Source organism: Pleurodeles waltl, chromosome 4_2 (assembly GCF_031143425.1).
Source record: "Pleurodeles waltl isolate 20211129_DDA chromosome 4_2, aPleWal1.hap1.20221129, whole genome shotgun sequence".
Classification (NCBI taxonomy): Eukaryota; Metazoa; Chordata; class Amphibia; order Caudata; family Salamandridae; genus Pleurodeles; species Pleurodeles waltl.
Genome location: NC_090443.1, coordinates 439457332 through 439474184, shown reverse-complemented (window position 1 = coordinate 439474184; position 16853 = coordinate 439457332). Strand labels below are relative to the sequence as shown.

At 44.0% G+C, this 16853-nt stretch overlaps 1 protein-coding gene across 2 annotated transcripts in view; it reads right to left on the bottom strand.

The window, feature by feature from the left end:
• ADGRL1 (adhesion G protein-coupled receptor L1) overlaps positions 1-16853 on the bottom strand; it is a 561888-nt gene that overhangs the window by 84363 nt on the left and 460672 nt on the right. For both annotated transcript variants that reach the window (XM_069231717.1, XM_069231716.1), the window contains exons 11-12: positions 15748-15870; positions 14830-15035 (exon numbers count right to left, since the gene is read on the bottom strand). In XM_069231717.1, the coding sequence (XP_069087818.1) occupies positions 14830-15035; positions 15748-15870 (329 nt within the window). The remainder of the gene's footprint in view (positions 1-14829; positions 15036-15747; positions 15871-16853) is intronic.

Below are 16853 nucleotides of genomic sequence, written 5' to 3'. Positions count from 1 at the left end.
TTATGATGTCACCGTAATCATCTAAAGCTGTGCGACGCCACAGTGATGAGCAGTGTGGCAGTCCTTGTGATGTTACCGTCACCAACGGAAAGCCTGGCATTGTGACAGTCGATACTGCCAAAACTTGTGGATTCATGTGTCAGTGATGGGGCTTCTGGTGTCACATCAGACACCGATATGCCTTGTGCTGCATTGTACTTTAGCATTTTCATAAGCCTTTCCTACCACTCTCGAGCACACTCAAATCCTTGGTGATGTCACGATCATCAAATGAATACCCAGTGAAGCAAGACCCAAGATAGAATGCCCTACAGCAGTGGTTCCCAACTTTTAGACTTCTGTGGACCCCCACTTTATCAGTACTGGAACCTGGGGACCCCCACTGAATCACTAATGGAATCTGAGGACCCCCCAATGAGTCATTACTGAAAGCTGAGGTCCTAATCTGTTAATGTTATTACATTTTCTAAGCATCCATGGCCCTCCTGAGGAGGTTTTGAGGACCCTCAGGGTTCCCCGGACCACAGGTTGGGAACTACTGTCCTACGGTGTGAGCTTCATCAACTAACTGCACAATGTCTATTCCATCAGTGGCAAGCCCTGTGAAGTCACACTCCTCTATTACTATCCTATACCTCTCACATAAATGATAAGCCATGTGACGTCACGCCCATACACTTCTAGGCTCTAAATGTCACATGAATGACAAGCCATGTGACGTCACGCCCATCCATGCCTAACCTCTGAATGTTTGTCCCATCAGTGACAAGCCATGTGACGACACGCTTATCCAGGCTTAGCTTCTCTATGTCACACCTTGTAATGCCAAGCCATGTGACTCCAGACAACACCTGCCTATTGAAAACAGAGTCATGTCACAGTAGTAAATGCCAGAATTTCTGAGCAGTATGCATCGGTGCTCTCTGGGCCCGTTATTCAGACATTTACCACGGTTTTTACACCAGGAGTAGGGTGACCACCCATCCGTAAATTTCACAGACTGTCCGTAATTTCGCCCTGCCGTCCGTTGTCCGTGAGGAAACCTTTAACGGACGGCATTTGTCCGTAATTTCAGCCTTTCACCTAAAGGACAAGGGAAGGCAGGGCGAAATTACGGGCAGATGAGTTTCCCCAGCAGGTTTCAAAGGCAGGGAGTCTCCTGTGCTCTGAGGGAGGGAGGGGCAGACAGATAAGAATCAGACCTTCTTGCCAGGGGGTCTCCTTCCCTAAAGACATGCAAATGTGCACAACTGGTAAATCTGCAAATACAAAAGGGCTTGAAAACCGCATTGACTTTACTAAAAGGAGTCACTTGAAGTTTTCTGATGGCAAAGACATTACTTTTAGAGAGGTGTTGTAATGGTGTTCCAAGGTGAGCTGTGGAGTGTGTGGTTTTAATGGAGTGTTGTACATTTTTTTAGTATTAGGTAGAAACTGTATATTATTCAAATCTGTATTTCAGAAGCACTTTTTTTTAATTTAACCAAAATGTATTTGAGCTTTTTGTAGCAGCCTTTATTATGATGTAATTGTATTTTTCACAGTTCTTTCAGGTACTTCGGTACCTCATAGTACTAACAAACATTGGCAAAGCAATAGGTCTCATCTACAAAAGAGTTATTGGCTTTGTTAATGTGTTTTAGCCATTAGCCATGTTATACACCAGAGTAGCTGCTGTTCAGCATGGCTTAAAGTTAGTGGCATAGTGGTGTGGAGTGGAGTAGAGTAGCATAGGAGCAGTGGCGTAAAGCCCAGTGGTGCAAAGTACAGTGCAGCGGGGTACAGTGCAGTTGTATAGAGTGTGTTAGCGTAGAGTGCAGTGGTTTAGAGTGCAGTGGCATGGAGTTGCGTAGGACAGAGTAGAGTGGCATAGAGTGCAGTGGAGTAGAGTTGCATACATTAGAGTGGCAGAGAGAGCAGTAGCGTAGAGTGGTGCAGTGGCATAGATTGCAGAGTAGACTCACGTTGCAGGGAGTGCAGTGGTGTAGTGTAGAGTGGTGCAAAGTGCTGTAGAGTGGAGTGATGCAGAGTAGAGTGGCATAGAGTGCAGTGGCATAGAATGCAGTAGTATATAGTACATCGGTGTATAGTACAGTGGTGGAGAGTGCAACGCTGCAGAGTAGAGTGTCAGTGCAGTGATGGAGAGTGGAGTAGAGTGGCACAGAGAGCAATGGCGTAGAGTACCGTGGTAAAGAGTAGAGGGCAGTGGCGTACAGTGCAGTTTAGAGTGCATTGGCGCAGAGTGCAGTGGCATAGAGTGGCATGGGGTAGAGTTACATAGAGTGCAGTGGAGTAGAGTGGCATACAATAGAGTAGCAGAGTGCAGTAATGCAGAGTGGTGCAGTGTCATAGAGTGCAGAGTAGATTCGTGGCACAGAGTGCAGTGGTGTAGAGTGGTGCGGAGTGGAGTATTGTAGAGTGGTGTAGAGTAGAGTATAGTGCCTAGAGTGCAGTGACGTAGAGTGGTGTAGAGTGCAGAGTTGCAAAGTAGAGTGACAGTGTAGTGGTGTAGAGTGGTACAGATAACAGTGGCATAGAGTACAGTGGTGCAGAGTAAAGGGCAGTGGCATACAGTGCAGTTGTTTAGATTGCACTGGTGTAGAGTGCAGTTGCATATAGTGGCATTGGGCAGAGTAGAGTGGCATAGAATGCAGTGAAATAGAGTATATTGGTGCAGAATGCAGTAGTACAGGGCAGAGTGGTGTAGAATATAGTGGTGGCCAGTGCAGTGTTGCAGAGTGTCAGCGTGCAGTGGTGTAGAGTGCATTGAACTAGAGTGCAGTGGTCAGAGTGGTATAGAGTACAGTGGCGTAGAATAGATTGTTTCAGAGTAGAGTGCAGTTGCATAGAGTGGAGAGTGCAGTGGAATAGAATGCAGTGGCATAAAGTAGATTATTTCACAGTAGAGTGAGGTGGCTTAGAATGGAGAGGTGCAGGTTATAGTGGAGTTGCATAAAGTGGCATAGAGTGTGATGGTATAAAGTAGTGTAGAGTGCCGTGGCATAGAGTGCAGGGGTGCAGAGTAGATTAGAGTGATGTACAGTGTATTGATGTAGAGTGCAGGGGCATAGAGTTGAGTGTTACAGAGTAAACTGCATTAGCATAGAGTGTATTAGCTTAGAGTGCAGTGGCGTACAGTATAGTGTTGCAGAGTGGCAGAGAGTGGAGTTGTGCGGATTAGATTGGTGTTGCCTAGACTGGAGTGGTATGGCGTGCAGACGAGCAGAGCGCAGTGGTGTAGAGAGGCATAAAGTGCAGTGGCATAGAGTAGAGTAGTACAGAGGAGAGTAGAGAGGCATAGTGTGAAGTAGCATAGAGAGCAGTGGCATAATGTGGAGTGGTTCCGAATGGAGAAGGGTGCAGTGGCATGGAGTCGAGTAGAGTGATCCAGACTAGGGTGCAGTGGCGTGTAGTGGTGCAGAGCAGAGTGGAGTGCAGTATGGATGATATGCTAACACACTGCCATTACAGACAACATATTTTTGATTGAAATGACCATTACATTTGCACAGATATACAGTTTTTCGAATCAAACTACACTGTGCACAGATGATGATGTGTGGAAATTGCATCACCTAATGCAATGATTTGTTTTAATCATGTAAAGGTATTTGTTTCCAGCACAGTTCAGAATTAACAAAAATGTTCTTGATTTGTACTTCTAATTCTGATATATTCTGAAGTTTATTTAAATGTTGTCATGTGATAGAAAAAACTCTTTCCTAACCCCAGTATCCAGCAAGGTTGTCGCACAAATCCTCTCACTTTGAAGTCAGAGAAAGGAAAGTAAACACTAAGTTCCCACCAAAGACAGAGCCTGACATTTGACTTTGTTCTTTGAATGCACAGCAAATATGATAAGATAAGAACAAGATTTACAGGCCTGTTTACAGAAAGGCACTCGGCAGGATACTGTAAATAAGGTTTTGGCAAGGGAAGGGCCGAATTCAAGCTGCATAGCCTAAAACAAATAAAGCCAGCAAATTGAAAGCAACTAAATTGTGAGTTACAAACCGCAAGGTCAATGGCAAGCAACGGGCAGAATGCATTCACAAAGAAGCGCTATGAATTTACTTAAAGTGACAGCTGTGGGGTACTTTGTGGGGAAAGTCCAATATTTTAGCCCATATCTTGCAGAGGTTTGGCTACATCAATCACCCAGGTAGTATGACGAGAAGACCTGGAGTGGTTTCCATGTTGCAGGATAGGTCTGTACACCCATTCTATCAGTTTGCCACCATTTCCTATGGTACAGAGCTTCTAGCACACCTCTTGTAGGGTTAGTGCTAGGTGGCAGACATGAAATAGGGCATTTAATGAGTCCCCAATTTTAAGACACCTGCAACAGGCCACTGATGGAGTTGCTCTGAGCACAGCCATCCTGTGCGAGTGGGAAGGCTTAGCAAAGGTAGTGCAGGAGCCTAGGGTTTCTTTGTGTCAGTTTACAGGTTCTGGCAAGCCAAGAGAAAGCTGTGCATGATAACCCCGGATGGTGATCTGTAGAATGGTCAGTAGAAACAATGAGCAGTGCATTAAGCCTTCCTTAAAAGTCTTTACTGGTAAACCCCATCTCATGCAGGGAGGTGAGCAGAAAGCCAGTGAGCCACCCATTGGACCTGTGCAGCTGAATAATAGCATCCCAAGTCCAGAAGACCTAATGCACCCGCAGTCACAGTTAGCTTTAGAGTGGAAAGAGCTCCCAATGGTGCCGCAGTGACCAAATCAGATGTGTGGCCTATCTGAAGAAGGAATGAAGTACGAGCAGGGAAAGGTTTGCAAAATAATACTATCATTGGGGTAGCACACCATCTTCACTAGTGCCACGTGGCCTTTACAGAAAGCAGAAGAGAAGACCAAAAAGTAAACTGGGCTTGGAGGGACCATTCGCTCTGCCGAGATTTTCATTCTGGAAATCAGTGTAAGAATGGTAGATATTAATCACTAGGTATCAAAAGGTAACTGGTTCCCAGTTCAATCTGAGATCTAATTGTATATGAAGGCAAAAACAGTGCCATATGTTAAAGAAACACTAATTACATTTTAAAATTTCTAAATTTTGTTTGTGCAATTTACATCCCAAATATTTTGAAGATTCTATGTGTACTTTACCCTTAGGGACAACCCAGATCTCTAGTTTGGCTTTTGCTCAATTTCAAAACCATATAAAGACATGGACACAGCGGGCAATTGCCTTGCACAACCTTGCAAGGGGTCTGGCCCCTGCTCAACCTTCAAAAGCACTAACAGCGGACCATTGCACCAGAAGAGTTTGCCAACGTTGATGGGTGTTGCTTGTTCAACCACTTGACAGTGCCCCTTCTGTTTCGCTCCTGTGTGCAGAGACAACTAACTCCCCAGGTGGTCAATACCTTCAAATAGTCTTGGTGGACCCATCTTGTCTGATTTTAGGAATTGTCCCACCTTGTTCTTCTCTTCTTTATTTATCCAGTTCTTAGCAACAACCCTTTGAATTACTTGCCGTGGATCTCACATTTGATCTCACTTTCATCCTCCTCTTTGATTATCTTTGATTGGTGTTCCGGGCTCCCATTTCTGAGATAAATGTGGAGTTCCATTCATACACTCTAGTGCAGTGAGACTACAGACAAGTTATAGGTACATCACATCCTGACATTAGGTGTGAGACTGTCGCCCACACCATCTGCCCTGCCTCTTTAAAAAAACAAATTAGGTTGAAAGTCCATGGGCGGTTGGGGTAAGCCAGATGTTTTTGTTCAATTTGTTTAAACTAGCATAAGGTTAATTACCTTAATGTGTCCCAAACTGTTTGCCAGGGGTTTTAAAATGTTCAGAAACATAATCAAATTTTTGCTGCCATTCATAGTTTGCTACCTCCCACAACAGCATAGAGCATGGGAATAGGTCACCCTACTTCAGCCATTGGCTCTCTCACACTGTGAGTGACAGTACTTTGTCTGTTCAGGTGTGCACAATCTCCTAAAAAGAAGTCCACCTCAGTGTCAGTGGTAATGGCAAATAATTTTCTTTTGCAGTCTTATTTTCTTTAAATTTTTATCCATTTATAGCTTTCCTTTTGTGTTTGAACGGTGTCTTCAAGTTACAGACATTCAAAACCAATAGTCAGTGTCACATGAATTATGCGATTCTGCAGCAAATAGTTTTTTCTCAAAATTATGGATTTGCTGCATTTACCACATAATACACCACCTGATGAATAATTTGCAGATTTGAAGAAAAAATGGTTCTAAGTCAAACGGATCAAAAGTTACTAAAAACACAGCGGCGTGTTTGCACACAGTGAAGTGCCCTTTGCAAATGTTTACTGGTCACCTTTCGTTTGCTTATTTCTATATTCAGTTGTTAAACTGATACTATTGGAGTGAAATATTGCCAAGACAGTATTATCATGTGTAAAAATGACAAAATAATGACTTAATACTAAATAAAAATGTGCCACATTTTGCAGCATAGTTTGGCTTTTTTTACTGCATAATTTAGTCAAACCTGCTGCACAGTATGGTGCTCCTTTGCCACATAATTCTAGTGGTTATGCTAATAGTATATTTTCTTTGTTTTCTTAAGAATGATATTTCCCAGTTCTCTGTATCGGAATTAAAAGGGTTTTCCTGAATGTATGCTAAGAGGGACCCATATTATTATAATAATTATATGTTGTATATTTGCACAATGCTTTTTTTCTTGGACATTTGCTTTTTAACAATCTTTATGGGAAATTTATGTTTAGTTTTCAGAAGTTATATATGATTGTGCTTATGGCTATTTACCCACTGATTTTAATGATATTTTAGTATAATATTCAACTTGGGATTGTTATATTATATATTAGTATTTTTAATGTCTTACCGTTGAATGTATTTATTTATCTTTCATGGCGCAGTGCCGAAATAAAGATTGAATACATGAATTATAATATTGATAGTCAATGGTTAATTTAGAATTTTTATTGCAAGCATGCAGCCACCACTTTAAGAGGGAGAGTGTTTTCTTTTTTCCATCTCCTTATTTTTGTTTCATGTGTTTGCAATAAAGAACGCCATTAAACATTTGTATAAGCCTTCCACAGCCTGACATGGTTGTTTGCCAAGGGTTGTCCAACACTGATTTTCTGGTTGTAGGTCAACACCCTTTCTTCCCTGATACCATCAGCTTTCCTTTCATGATGGATGTTGGTCGCCTCGGAATATGGTTATGTTATTCCCTCCTGGAGATCTACTCACTGGAAGACAACCACAACTGACACACTGCATAAACTGTGAGTTATCTTTTTGTATTATTATATTTTTGTATTATGTATTATTAAAGCTCATTTTGGTAAAAAAAAAAAAGAAAATATTAACTGACGACAGCGGTCTGGTGAACCTCCCTTACTGTGAGCTAAAAAGATTAGAAGGAAACCAGTTGACACCAGATCCCAAGAGCATTAGGAAAACAGGAGATATCACATTTTCTGATGCTGGTCAGCCAGGCCCGATCCTACTTAGCGCTTCCGAGATCAGACGCATTGAATAGAGGGCCGTAGGCAATGATAGCTGCAGATTCAAGCCTCTTGTGCACCGGCCTGTCCAGGTGGGAAAGGCTGGTGCACAAGAGGCCTGAAACGACAGCTTTCGCTGCCTACGCCCCTGGACTGAAATCAGGCCAGGGCCATAGGAAGTGAAAGCTGCTGTTTCAAGCCTTTTGTGCACAAGTGTGCACAATGAGAAAAAAAAACGAGGACTCACCTGTGCCTGGCGCTCTGCCTCTCGGTGACCCCTACTCCCGAGACCAGTCTGGGCTGCTGGCGGAAGGAGGCCTGAAGGATCCAGTCTGGAGCTGGTGTCAGCAGCAGCTCCATGCTGCCACGCCAACGTCGAGCTGAGAGTGCACACTGCAGCCCAGTTGTGGGCTACACAGCACAAGCACAGACTGTCTGCGCTTACGCTGTGTGGCTCGTAATTGAGCTGCAGTGCGTACATGGTGAGCTCCACTATGCTGGCGGGGCTAGCAGAGTTTTTGGGCAAACTCCACGCTCAAAGTGACTCGCCGCCCACGCCTAGTACTGAGGTGTTGATACAGAAATAAAATTGGTTTGAAATAAATGTAAGGGGAAATATAGTGTTTTAGTCAGTTGACTCATAATATACATTTGGAGGGGATGCCAATAGAGAGAGATTGCTGCCTATGTCCAGTATCCCCATTCCACATCTGTTTACTCAGGTTAGTCCTTTTCTCTGCCGCTAAATACCAGTGGCGGACGGCAGCTTTAGGAGGGAGGGGGGCGGGCGGGAAGCACAAACACACACTCATTCTTTCACACACAGACACGCATGCACGCACATCCATTAGCAACACTCATACCATTCAAACATGCACGCACCAAACATTCATTTTAAAACATCACACACACATTCATTCTTTCACACACACACGCACGCACATCCATTACCACTCCTAACATTCAAACATGCACACATGCACCAAACATTCATTTTAAAAGATCACACACACTAATTCTTTCACACACACACGCACGCACATCCATTAACAACCCTCATAACACTCAAACATGCACGCATGCACCAAACATTCAATTGAAAATATCACACACACACACTCACACTCACACACACACACACACAGACTTACCTTCAGCCTCCAGGTCCCAGGAGGGTTGGGACTGCTGCCTTCCCCCATTGGCTGACTTTAGGTCAGCCAATGAGGGAAGGCAGTAGTCCCAGCCTCATCACAGAGTGGGATGGGGTCAGTGAGACTGCTGACCCCACCCCACTCTGTGATCGAAATGTCACTGATTGACACTCGCCCTGGGCGCTTCAGGGCTTAAACCTGAAGCGCCCAGGTCGAAGTCAATGGGTGACGCGTTCCTCGTCACCCAGGGGAGGGCATCGAGGCACCTTTGCTGAGCCGAGGATGTCACGCCCATAGGAGCTGTGACCTCCTCAGCCCAGCAAAGTTCGGCTCAGGCAGCCAGTAGTCTTCGCAAATCGCGCATGGCTCACTCCTGGCTGTCTGAGCTAAGAGTGTCTGTCAGGCTGGCCTTTGTTCAGCCTGACAGACACTCTTCATGAGGGGCAAAAGGTGGGGGGGGGGTGGCCCCTCCGCCCTAAAGGACGGGTCGCCTCTGCTGAATACAACACTATTTTTAAAATAGTACCATTACGTTAGACAGCCAAGTTATTTTTTTTACTTTGATTCAAATGTATATGAGCAGATTTTTTAAAGGTCCCGGAAACTATTTACAGACAGATCTCATACTTAAATATAATAAAAGATATGTGCTTTAAGGGGTAACAAGACTCTCCAACGGAGTTGCTGTTCGGACATTTAAATTTCATTTTTAGTTGTTCTCAGTTTCTTTTGCCAGCAGTTGTATGCACCTGGGTTCAAAATAATATTTAGTGTGAGTTAAAAAGGAAATTACGAAATATATCTAAAAATATATATTTATTGTCCATAAATTGTTTAGCTGTATAAACTATCAACAATTGCAGTGAACGTTAATTAATAACACCATTTTTAAATGAGTAATAATGTAGATGAGACTGAATCATGAGGCTCCTACTTAACAACAGAGTGAAAGCTGTCATTGGCTACACAATTTTCACAGGCTCGGAACAATTTAAATATAAAACAAATTGAAAGGAACGTTTTCTGAGACTCATTTATTAGGAACTTGCAGCAGCAGAGATAAGAAATATTTTCATGCACATATTCATCCTGCTGCACAGGAAAGTGAATGATTCCAAAGCTGTCTTTTCCAGCAGCAGGCCTCCCAGTGCAAATGCATTGTGTGTGCTAGGTGAACAGTCTGGTTAGGGTTGAGCTTGCGTCGCAGGTGCTTATGCATGCGTTTCGCTTCCAAGATGCTTTAGGAATTAGAAAAGGGCTTGGAGCCCCGTTCACGTCACGTCAGTTGTCACATGCCTTTTCCGGTGGTTAGCCCTCCTCGAGCGCAGCGACCAAGTATTGAAAACATGTGAGGCTCGCTGTTTCCCGTCCGGTTTGTGGACTACTTTTTATCTTTTGTTTGCAGCGCGAACTCACTTGGCAGAAGTCGAGCGCTTTGCATAACATCAACGATGTTAAATAGTTAATTGCACTTTTGCCGGTTACGTAGATAATTGCACTTTTGCCGATAGGTTTCATTACGAGTGGACTGTAGCGTAGTGACATGTGGGCTGACACTGTAATGAGGTTTGTCTCAATTACTATTTATAAACCTCCTGCGTAGGTTTCAACCAGCTAGGAGCCAATCAAAATATAGCATTATTGAGAATGTTCAGATGTCTGATTTTCAGTGCTAAATTGTGTAAATGCAGTTACTTCTTGCTTTGCAGTATATTTCTCAGTCACTAATGTTTTGACCGTTTGGCTCTCTAGTTACACCCTCTTTCAAATTTTGGTCAACAATTGGGCATTGCACATGGTGGCTGCATTGTGACACCTCAGAGCACGTTTTGTGCTACTGACAATGAGGAAGACATAATGATAGGTAGGGGCTCTAGGTGCTATGTACGGTCAAACTAGCAAACAGGAGTTTCTGAGAAATATAGGGCTTTACCTTCACCAGCCCAACTTTAGGCGGTGACTTTAGGAGAGCAGGATAACACGGCCCTCTTAATAATACTCCAAAAAATAATCTGATTGGCTACCTTTGGGCTTAAAAGATTCTTGGCTCACAGCAAGCCCCTGAATAAAGATGTGAACAGAAAATGAGATGTGCTGACCTGTAGGCAAGAGAACGTTGCACGAAGGTGGTGAGATAACTGGCAGAAAGAGCAATATTAGGTGTGCTGCGTGTTGGGGAGTGTCTTCCTTGAATTCTGAGTCTGGGAGGCCGGCGGAGTGGTCTGCAAAGGAATACCGCTGTGGATGTGGAAGATGGATGCCAGGCGCACAAGTCCCATGCATTTCCCAGAAATTGACCGATTAAAACAATAATGAACACAAAGCATTTTTTTACGTTTAGGCTGGCTTGTTGAATCTAATGGAAGTCTTCATTTTAATGCATGCTGGTCATTGCCAGGTCTTTCGCACAGGGAAAGATTTCCAGTTCTTGGCTTGATATCTCTCTCAAGCAAACAAACTCAAATATTGAACTGTGAGTTCTCAATTAGTCAAAACCCTTTTGTTCTTTACTGGCCTCTGCGGTGTTCCAGTTGCTGATTGGTAAATCATAGAAACCAAATGTACTCCGAAAAAGATCTGACTTTCTGCACTGCCAAGGAAGAGAGATTAAGAGCCAGCTGTAGGTACGTTGCAAATTGCAACTTGCAATTTGCTATGCAGAAAGGTGTCTCAGACATCTTCTGCGACTCGCAATGGGGTCGCAAAGACCCACCTCATTAATATTAATGAGGTGGGTCGCAGTTTGCTACCCCATTGCGAGTCTGGGCACTCATGGGGATGGTGGCCTGCTGGAGACAGCAGACCACCATGTCCGTGACTGCTTTACAATAAAGCATTTTTTTTTTTTCCATCTGCAGCCCGTTTTCCTTAAAGGAAAACGAGCTGCACTTGGAAAAAAATACCGAAACCTTTTGTTTCGATTTTTTTCAGAGCAGGCAGTGGTCCATAGGACCACTACCTGCTCTGAAAAAATATTTTTGTGATCATTCACAAAAGAGAAGGGGTCCCATGGGGACCCCTTCCCATTTGCGAATGAGTTACTATCCACTTCAAGTGGATGGTAACTGCGACATCGCGTTGCGATTCGCAAATAGGAAGAGAACACCCCTTCCTATTTGCGAGTCGGAAACGCATTTTGCGAGTCGGTTCCGACTCGCAAAATGCGTTTCTGCATCACGTGTGGGCTTTTGCGCCTCGCAAACAGCATTTTTCGCCGTTTGCGAGGCGCAAAAGCCTTGCTACATCTGGCCCTAAATATCTTGCTGTGTTTCTACAGGGAATGGATGGGCTTGCGAGAAAATGTGCCCCCTACCCTAAAGCAGGGGAGCCACCTGTTCAGTTGGAGTCACAAGGCACTGTTTTGGCCTGAGGCCTACAGACATGGACATAGTTTGGTTTGGTTTGGTTTGGTATCAATGACCAAGTGATTACCAATCTCAGTATTCAAGTGATTACCAATCTCATGTATGCCTAGTAGAAGGATTTTTTTCTGTTCTTTACAAGCAACCGAGAGCAGAGAAAAATCAGTCTTGTTTTAGGGGATTGTTAGTTAGTTTAAGATTTACTTGTAACCAGTATCTTAAATTAATGTACAGGGAAATAAGAGAGTGTGCCGAAAAAATGGAGCGAGAGGATGCTATTCAGCCAAAACACTTGAAAAAAATTGATTGACAGAACAATCACCTTTACTAATTCCGGTTCGGCTCCAGGCGGGATAAGTGCTGTTACTGCAACAAGAACTTTGAGAGATTGGAGCACATTCTTCCAATTTCCTAGTTGCAGTCAACCAGAAATCCAAAATATTTCCCTTGACTTTCCTGCTGGGTTGCTTACATTTGCACCCTCAATCACAACTCTATTTTAAAACAGGGCAATAATATGGGGCTAAAGTTTACTGATGAATGTGAATGTTAATACCTACCTCGGCACAAAGCAGTAAACATAGACGATCGAACTCTGACCTATTGCCCAGCTTCTCCTTTTATTCTTCTAATCAAACACTGTGTTACCTTCTAAGGTCTTGCCTTATTTCAACTTCCTTCCCCAATGGAACCCGTTTGATCAGAATGTGTTAAAGAATAGGGTGAACAACCTTCCTTCACCTTATCACTGCTGCTGCTTTCATGACTGAAATGTATTTTCTCTCTAGACACTTGTTTGCCTCTATGGGGCAGAGGGTTGGGTGGAGGGAAAGTATAATGCACCGGAAACAGTTTGTATGTGATGCAGAGTCTGGGTGAACTTTCCCTGCTAAGCCATGTGGAGAATTTACAAACATTCCTAGTTGCTGAGGTGTGTATTGTGTAGAAGAGGTGAGGGATGCATATTTCATCCTAATATATACTACCCAGTGACGGTCACCACTAGGAATAGTTAGGACCTAATTTCTATAGAAAAAGTGTTTTTTGTTTGGCTAATAACTTTGGCGCCGTTTCATGAATCTTTACACATTTTTTCAAGTAAATACAACACTCATTTCAGCTGCTGTATGGAAAGTTTTGGGGTGATCCATCAAGTGGGGGCCGTGAAAAAGGGTGGTCCCAAAATGTGTTTTCCCCATTCATTTTTCCATAGGGATTTTGAACAGCGATAGCACCCAAACCACTGGAAGGAATTACACCAAATTTGGCAGAAAGGTAGCTCTTGGTACAGAAAGTGACCTTTTTGTTTTTTGGTGTAAATCTGTTCAGTAGTTTTTGAAATATTAAAGAAATCCAAATTTGTGTGTGTATATATATATATATATATGTGGAAGTGTTGGCAGCCATGTTGGGACTCGACTAGATGTAAAAAAACAAAAGGGTTCAGGGTAATGTCACCCTGATCCGTTAGGTCTGGCGCTGGGGTCCCAGAGGGAGCTTCCCTCTAACCCCCCCCAGCTAAAAAGCATTTTTTAAAACATTTTCGCCTTAATTTGCGACGCATCCAGTGAAAATTAAAAAAAAAAAAACAATCTCTAAGGTGCCCTAAGGTAACTATAACTTGTGTCCTCGCCATGCATTGCTAATTACCCCACAAATTACATCACTCATGAAATCTTTGATAATATCATTGATAATATCAATGTAATACTTACGGTAAAATATTTGACAAAAAAACTGTGCATGGTGGGGACAGAATTTATAGTTACCTTAGTGCAGGAGTTATTGTTACTTGAGATAACTAACTATAACAGGTGAATTACTATGGTTTTGTATGTTTAAAATGTGAGCCTAACAATAACTTCCCTGTAACCTTTGTTTTTTTAGGTGAAATATATATATATATATATATATATATATATATATATATATTTATGTATGTTTTTGAAGTGCATTGTGGCAAAAAGTGAATCTGTGTGTCACTGTTTCTTATGATACACACAAAAGGTGATGGGAGGAATAACTAGGGCAAAACTGATCCGGGGTTACTTGTGTTCCAGTTCAGGGAGTGTCTGGCAGTTCAGGCTGTACTGTTCCCATGAACAGCAGGGCGAAGACTGATTTGTATATGGCTGGGTCCAAAGTAAGGTGGCATGGTGAGCAAAATAATGTTGGGTGGAGATGCTACCATAAGCGAACTCCAGTGATTAGACAAATTGCAAGCATTCCTTCTATCACCTTTTGTGTGTTTCTTGTACTGCACTAAGTGGCATGGGTATGCCCAGACATGGGTCCCATGCTCCCTGTGTCACTGGAACCAAGTTGTACATGACTGATGTGATGAGCCCATAACTGGGGACCTGGCGTGGCAGTTTGGGCTGGACTGTTCCCATGAGGAACAGGGTCAAGGCTGACTTACATATAGCTTGGTCCAGGCTGAGGTGGCATGGTCAGCAAACGAACCATGGATGGGAATGCTAGTGCGTGTGATCGCCAGTGGTTAGACAATTTGCAAGTATTCCTCCCATCATCTTTTTTGTGTTTTATGTTTCAGATGATAGTCAGCAGCCAAAGAACCCTCTTCATGGACCAAACAGCTCAGGAGCTATGTCAGTGTGTTGCTAAGACAGCATTAAGCCCCACACACGGAGTGATCATTAAATAACTTGGTAGGGCTGGTCAGTCCCATGCCAATTAAGCTGCCCTAACTGAGCTTTAGCTGAGCTCTACTAGCCTTTCAGAGGTGCCCACCTCTCGGAAATTCACCTGACTCCGGTACAGGCCTGGCCCCCTTGGCCAGTGCCGACTCTGTCCCCAGGTAAGCTTTGGCTGCACATACCTCCAGGTGGGGGAGGGTGAAGATGACGGGGTCCATGAGGAAGACACGGCTGGACTCCTTGTTGATGGAGGCCGCAATCACCTGGGAGTTGACCTCCAGGGAAGGGGTGGGAGAGCTGTAGTCCCCAGTGATCTTCACTGTTGCATTCTCTGTAGACAGGAAGGCACCTAGGTTGTTGTAGAGGATGAAGACCACCTTAACCACACCTGTGAGGGGAAAATGGGGGCATGAGAGTCATATCCAAATATGTTTTTGTGACAGATCACACCAAAGAATAATTAGAAAGCACAGTCTGTGATATGAGTTATATTCCACATCATGCAAGAGGAAGTAGTACACAGGTTGAAAAGTGAAACAGAAAAAAAGACTATGATCTCATCTTTTGAGCCTAGTGCCCCTCTCAATGGCAGGCAGACTCTCTCGCTAACAAATCAACACTAGAACCTAACACATCATTTCTGCTCTCCTCACAGACAGAGAGCTTCTCTTATTCACTTACAAATCATCTCTGCACCAGAGTATAATGCAGTGTGCTTGAACACCTCAGAGGCAGGAAGTTTTTCCCACTCACTTACAAACCATGCCCCTGCACCAGACCGTATTGCAGGGTTTGCACACCTCAGAGGCAGGGATCTTCTTGCACACACTTAAATTTGCAAACCATTACCATCACTAGAGTCTAATGTAGTGTTTCTGCGCATCTCACAGGCAGGGAGCTTCTCTCATTCACTCACCGCAACCCCCGCACCATAGCATACTGCAGTGTTTGCACACCTCAGAGGAAGGGAGCAACCGCATCACTATGCATGGGAAGCTGTTGCCAATGATGACTCAGACTCTTCTTGGTAACGTTCGTTCAGCTCTGCTGCTTAGTCCCACACATACTGCAGCAACAGAGTTGCCAGCACCTGCACTCACCATTGCGGCTGTTCTGTTTGATGGTGTTGGCTGACAGCTGGATGGAGCTTTCACTAAGGTTCTCCTGTGGGAACACCAGCTCATGCACTTGCTCTTCAGTGTTCAGAAGTGTCACCTCGAGTACTGAGGGAGAAAAAGGAGGGAGACTAAGAGACATGGTGACAAGACACCAACAGATGAACAATGGTACAGAGAGTGTGAAACACTGCCAGAGAAGAGTGAGAGATTTTACATGAAGAATGAAGACGGAGGGGTCAGTGATAGGACAGAGCTTGAAAAGAGAGAATGCAGAGACTTTACAGAGGAGTAGGACTGCGAGAATTGACAGTGATGATCCAGATTTAAAGATGGGGTAGAAAGGACAGGACATACAATAGGGCATGTGGGAGCTTGGACATGGAGGAATGAGAATTTTAACAGAGGGAGAGTGAGAGACGGGGCAGTGAGAAATGCTTGATTCAGCAGAAAAGGAGAGCAAGAGAGTGATAAAGAATATAATACAACTGGTCAGAGAGAAGAGAGGGGATTATGAGGAGGAGGGAATAGAGAATAAGAGCCTGAAGGGAGGAGACTACGATTCACAAAGAAGATAACACAACTGGACTGAAAAGAGAGAGAGTAATAGATTGGAGTAAGAGGAGTGAGAGACTAGAGAGTAAAGGAATGGAGGGAGGTGAGCCAGAGACTGAACAGGTAGTAATACGAGATTTTACAGAGGAAGAGGCCTGGCTGAAAGGAAGGAGCTGAGGAAGACATAGACCAGAGAGGAGGAAGGAATTGGACAGAGAGGAGGGGGAGTAAAAGATTTAGCAGGGAGAAGGGTAAATAAGAGATGTTACACAGATGACGGAGAAGAGGAGGTGGGTCGAAGAGGGAGCATCGCTATTGTTAATAAAATGTGATCCTTGCTGTTAGAGGCCGATGGAATTGCTGTGCCAGCTGTGTGCAGCCTCAACATCACCAGCCCACCTGCAGAGTATGGGTGCAGTCGACTCTCCCCAGTTACCACTCAGGTGCCCTAGATCCATCTCACGTTCCCGTCCCATGATCTCCCAGGCATTCTCCCATCCTCTGGACTTCACCCTCCATCCCCTCTAACGTTCTAG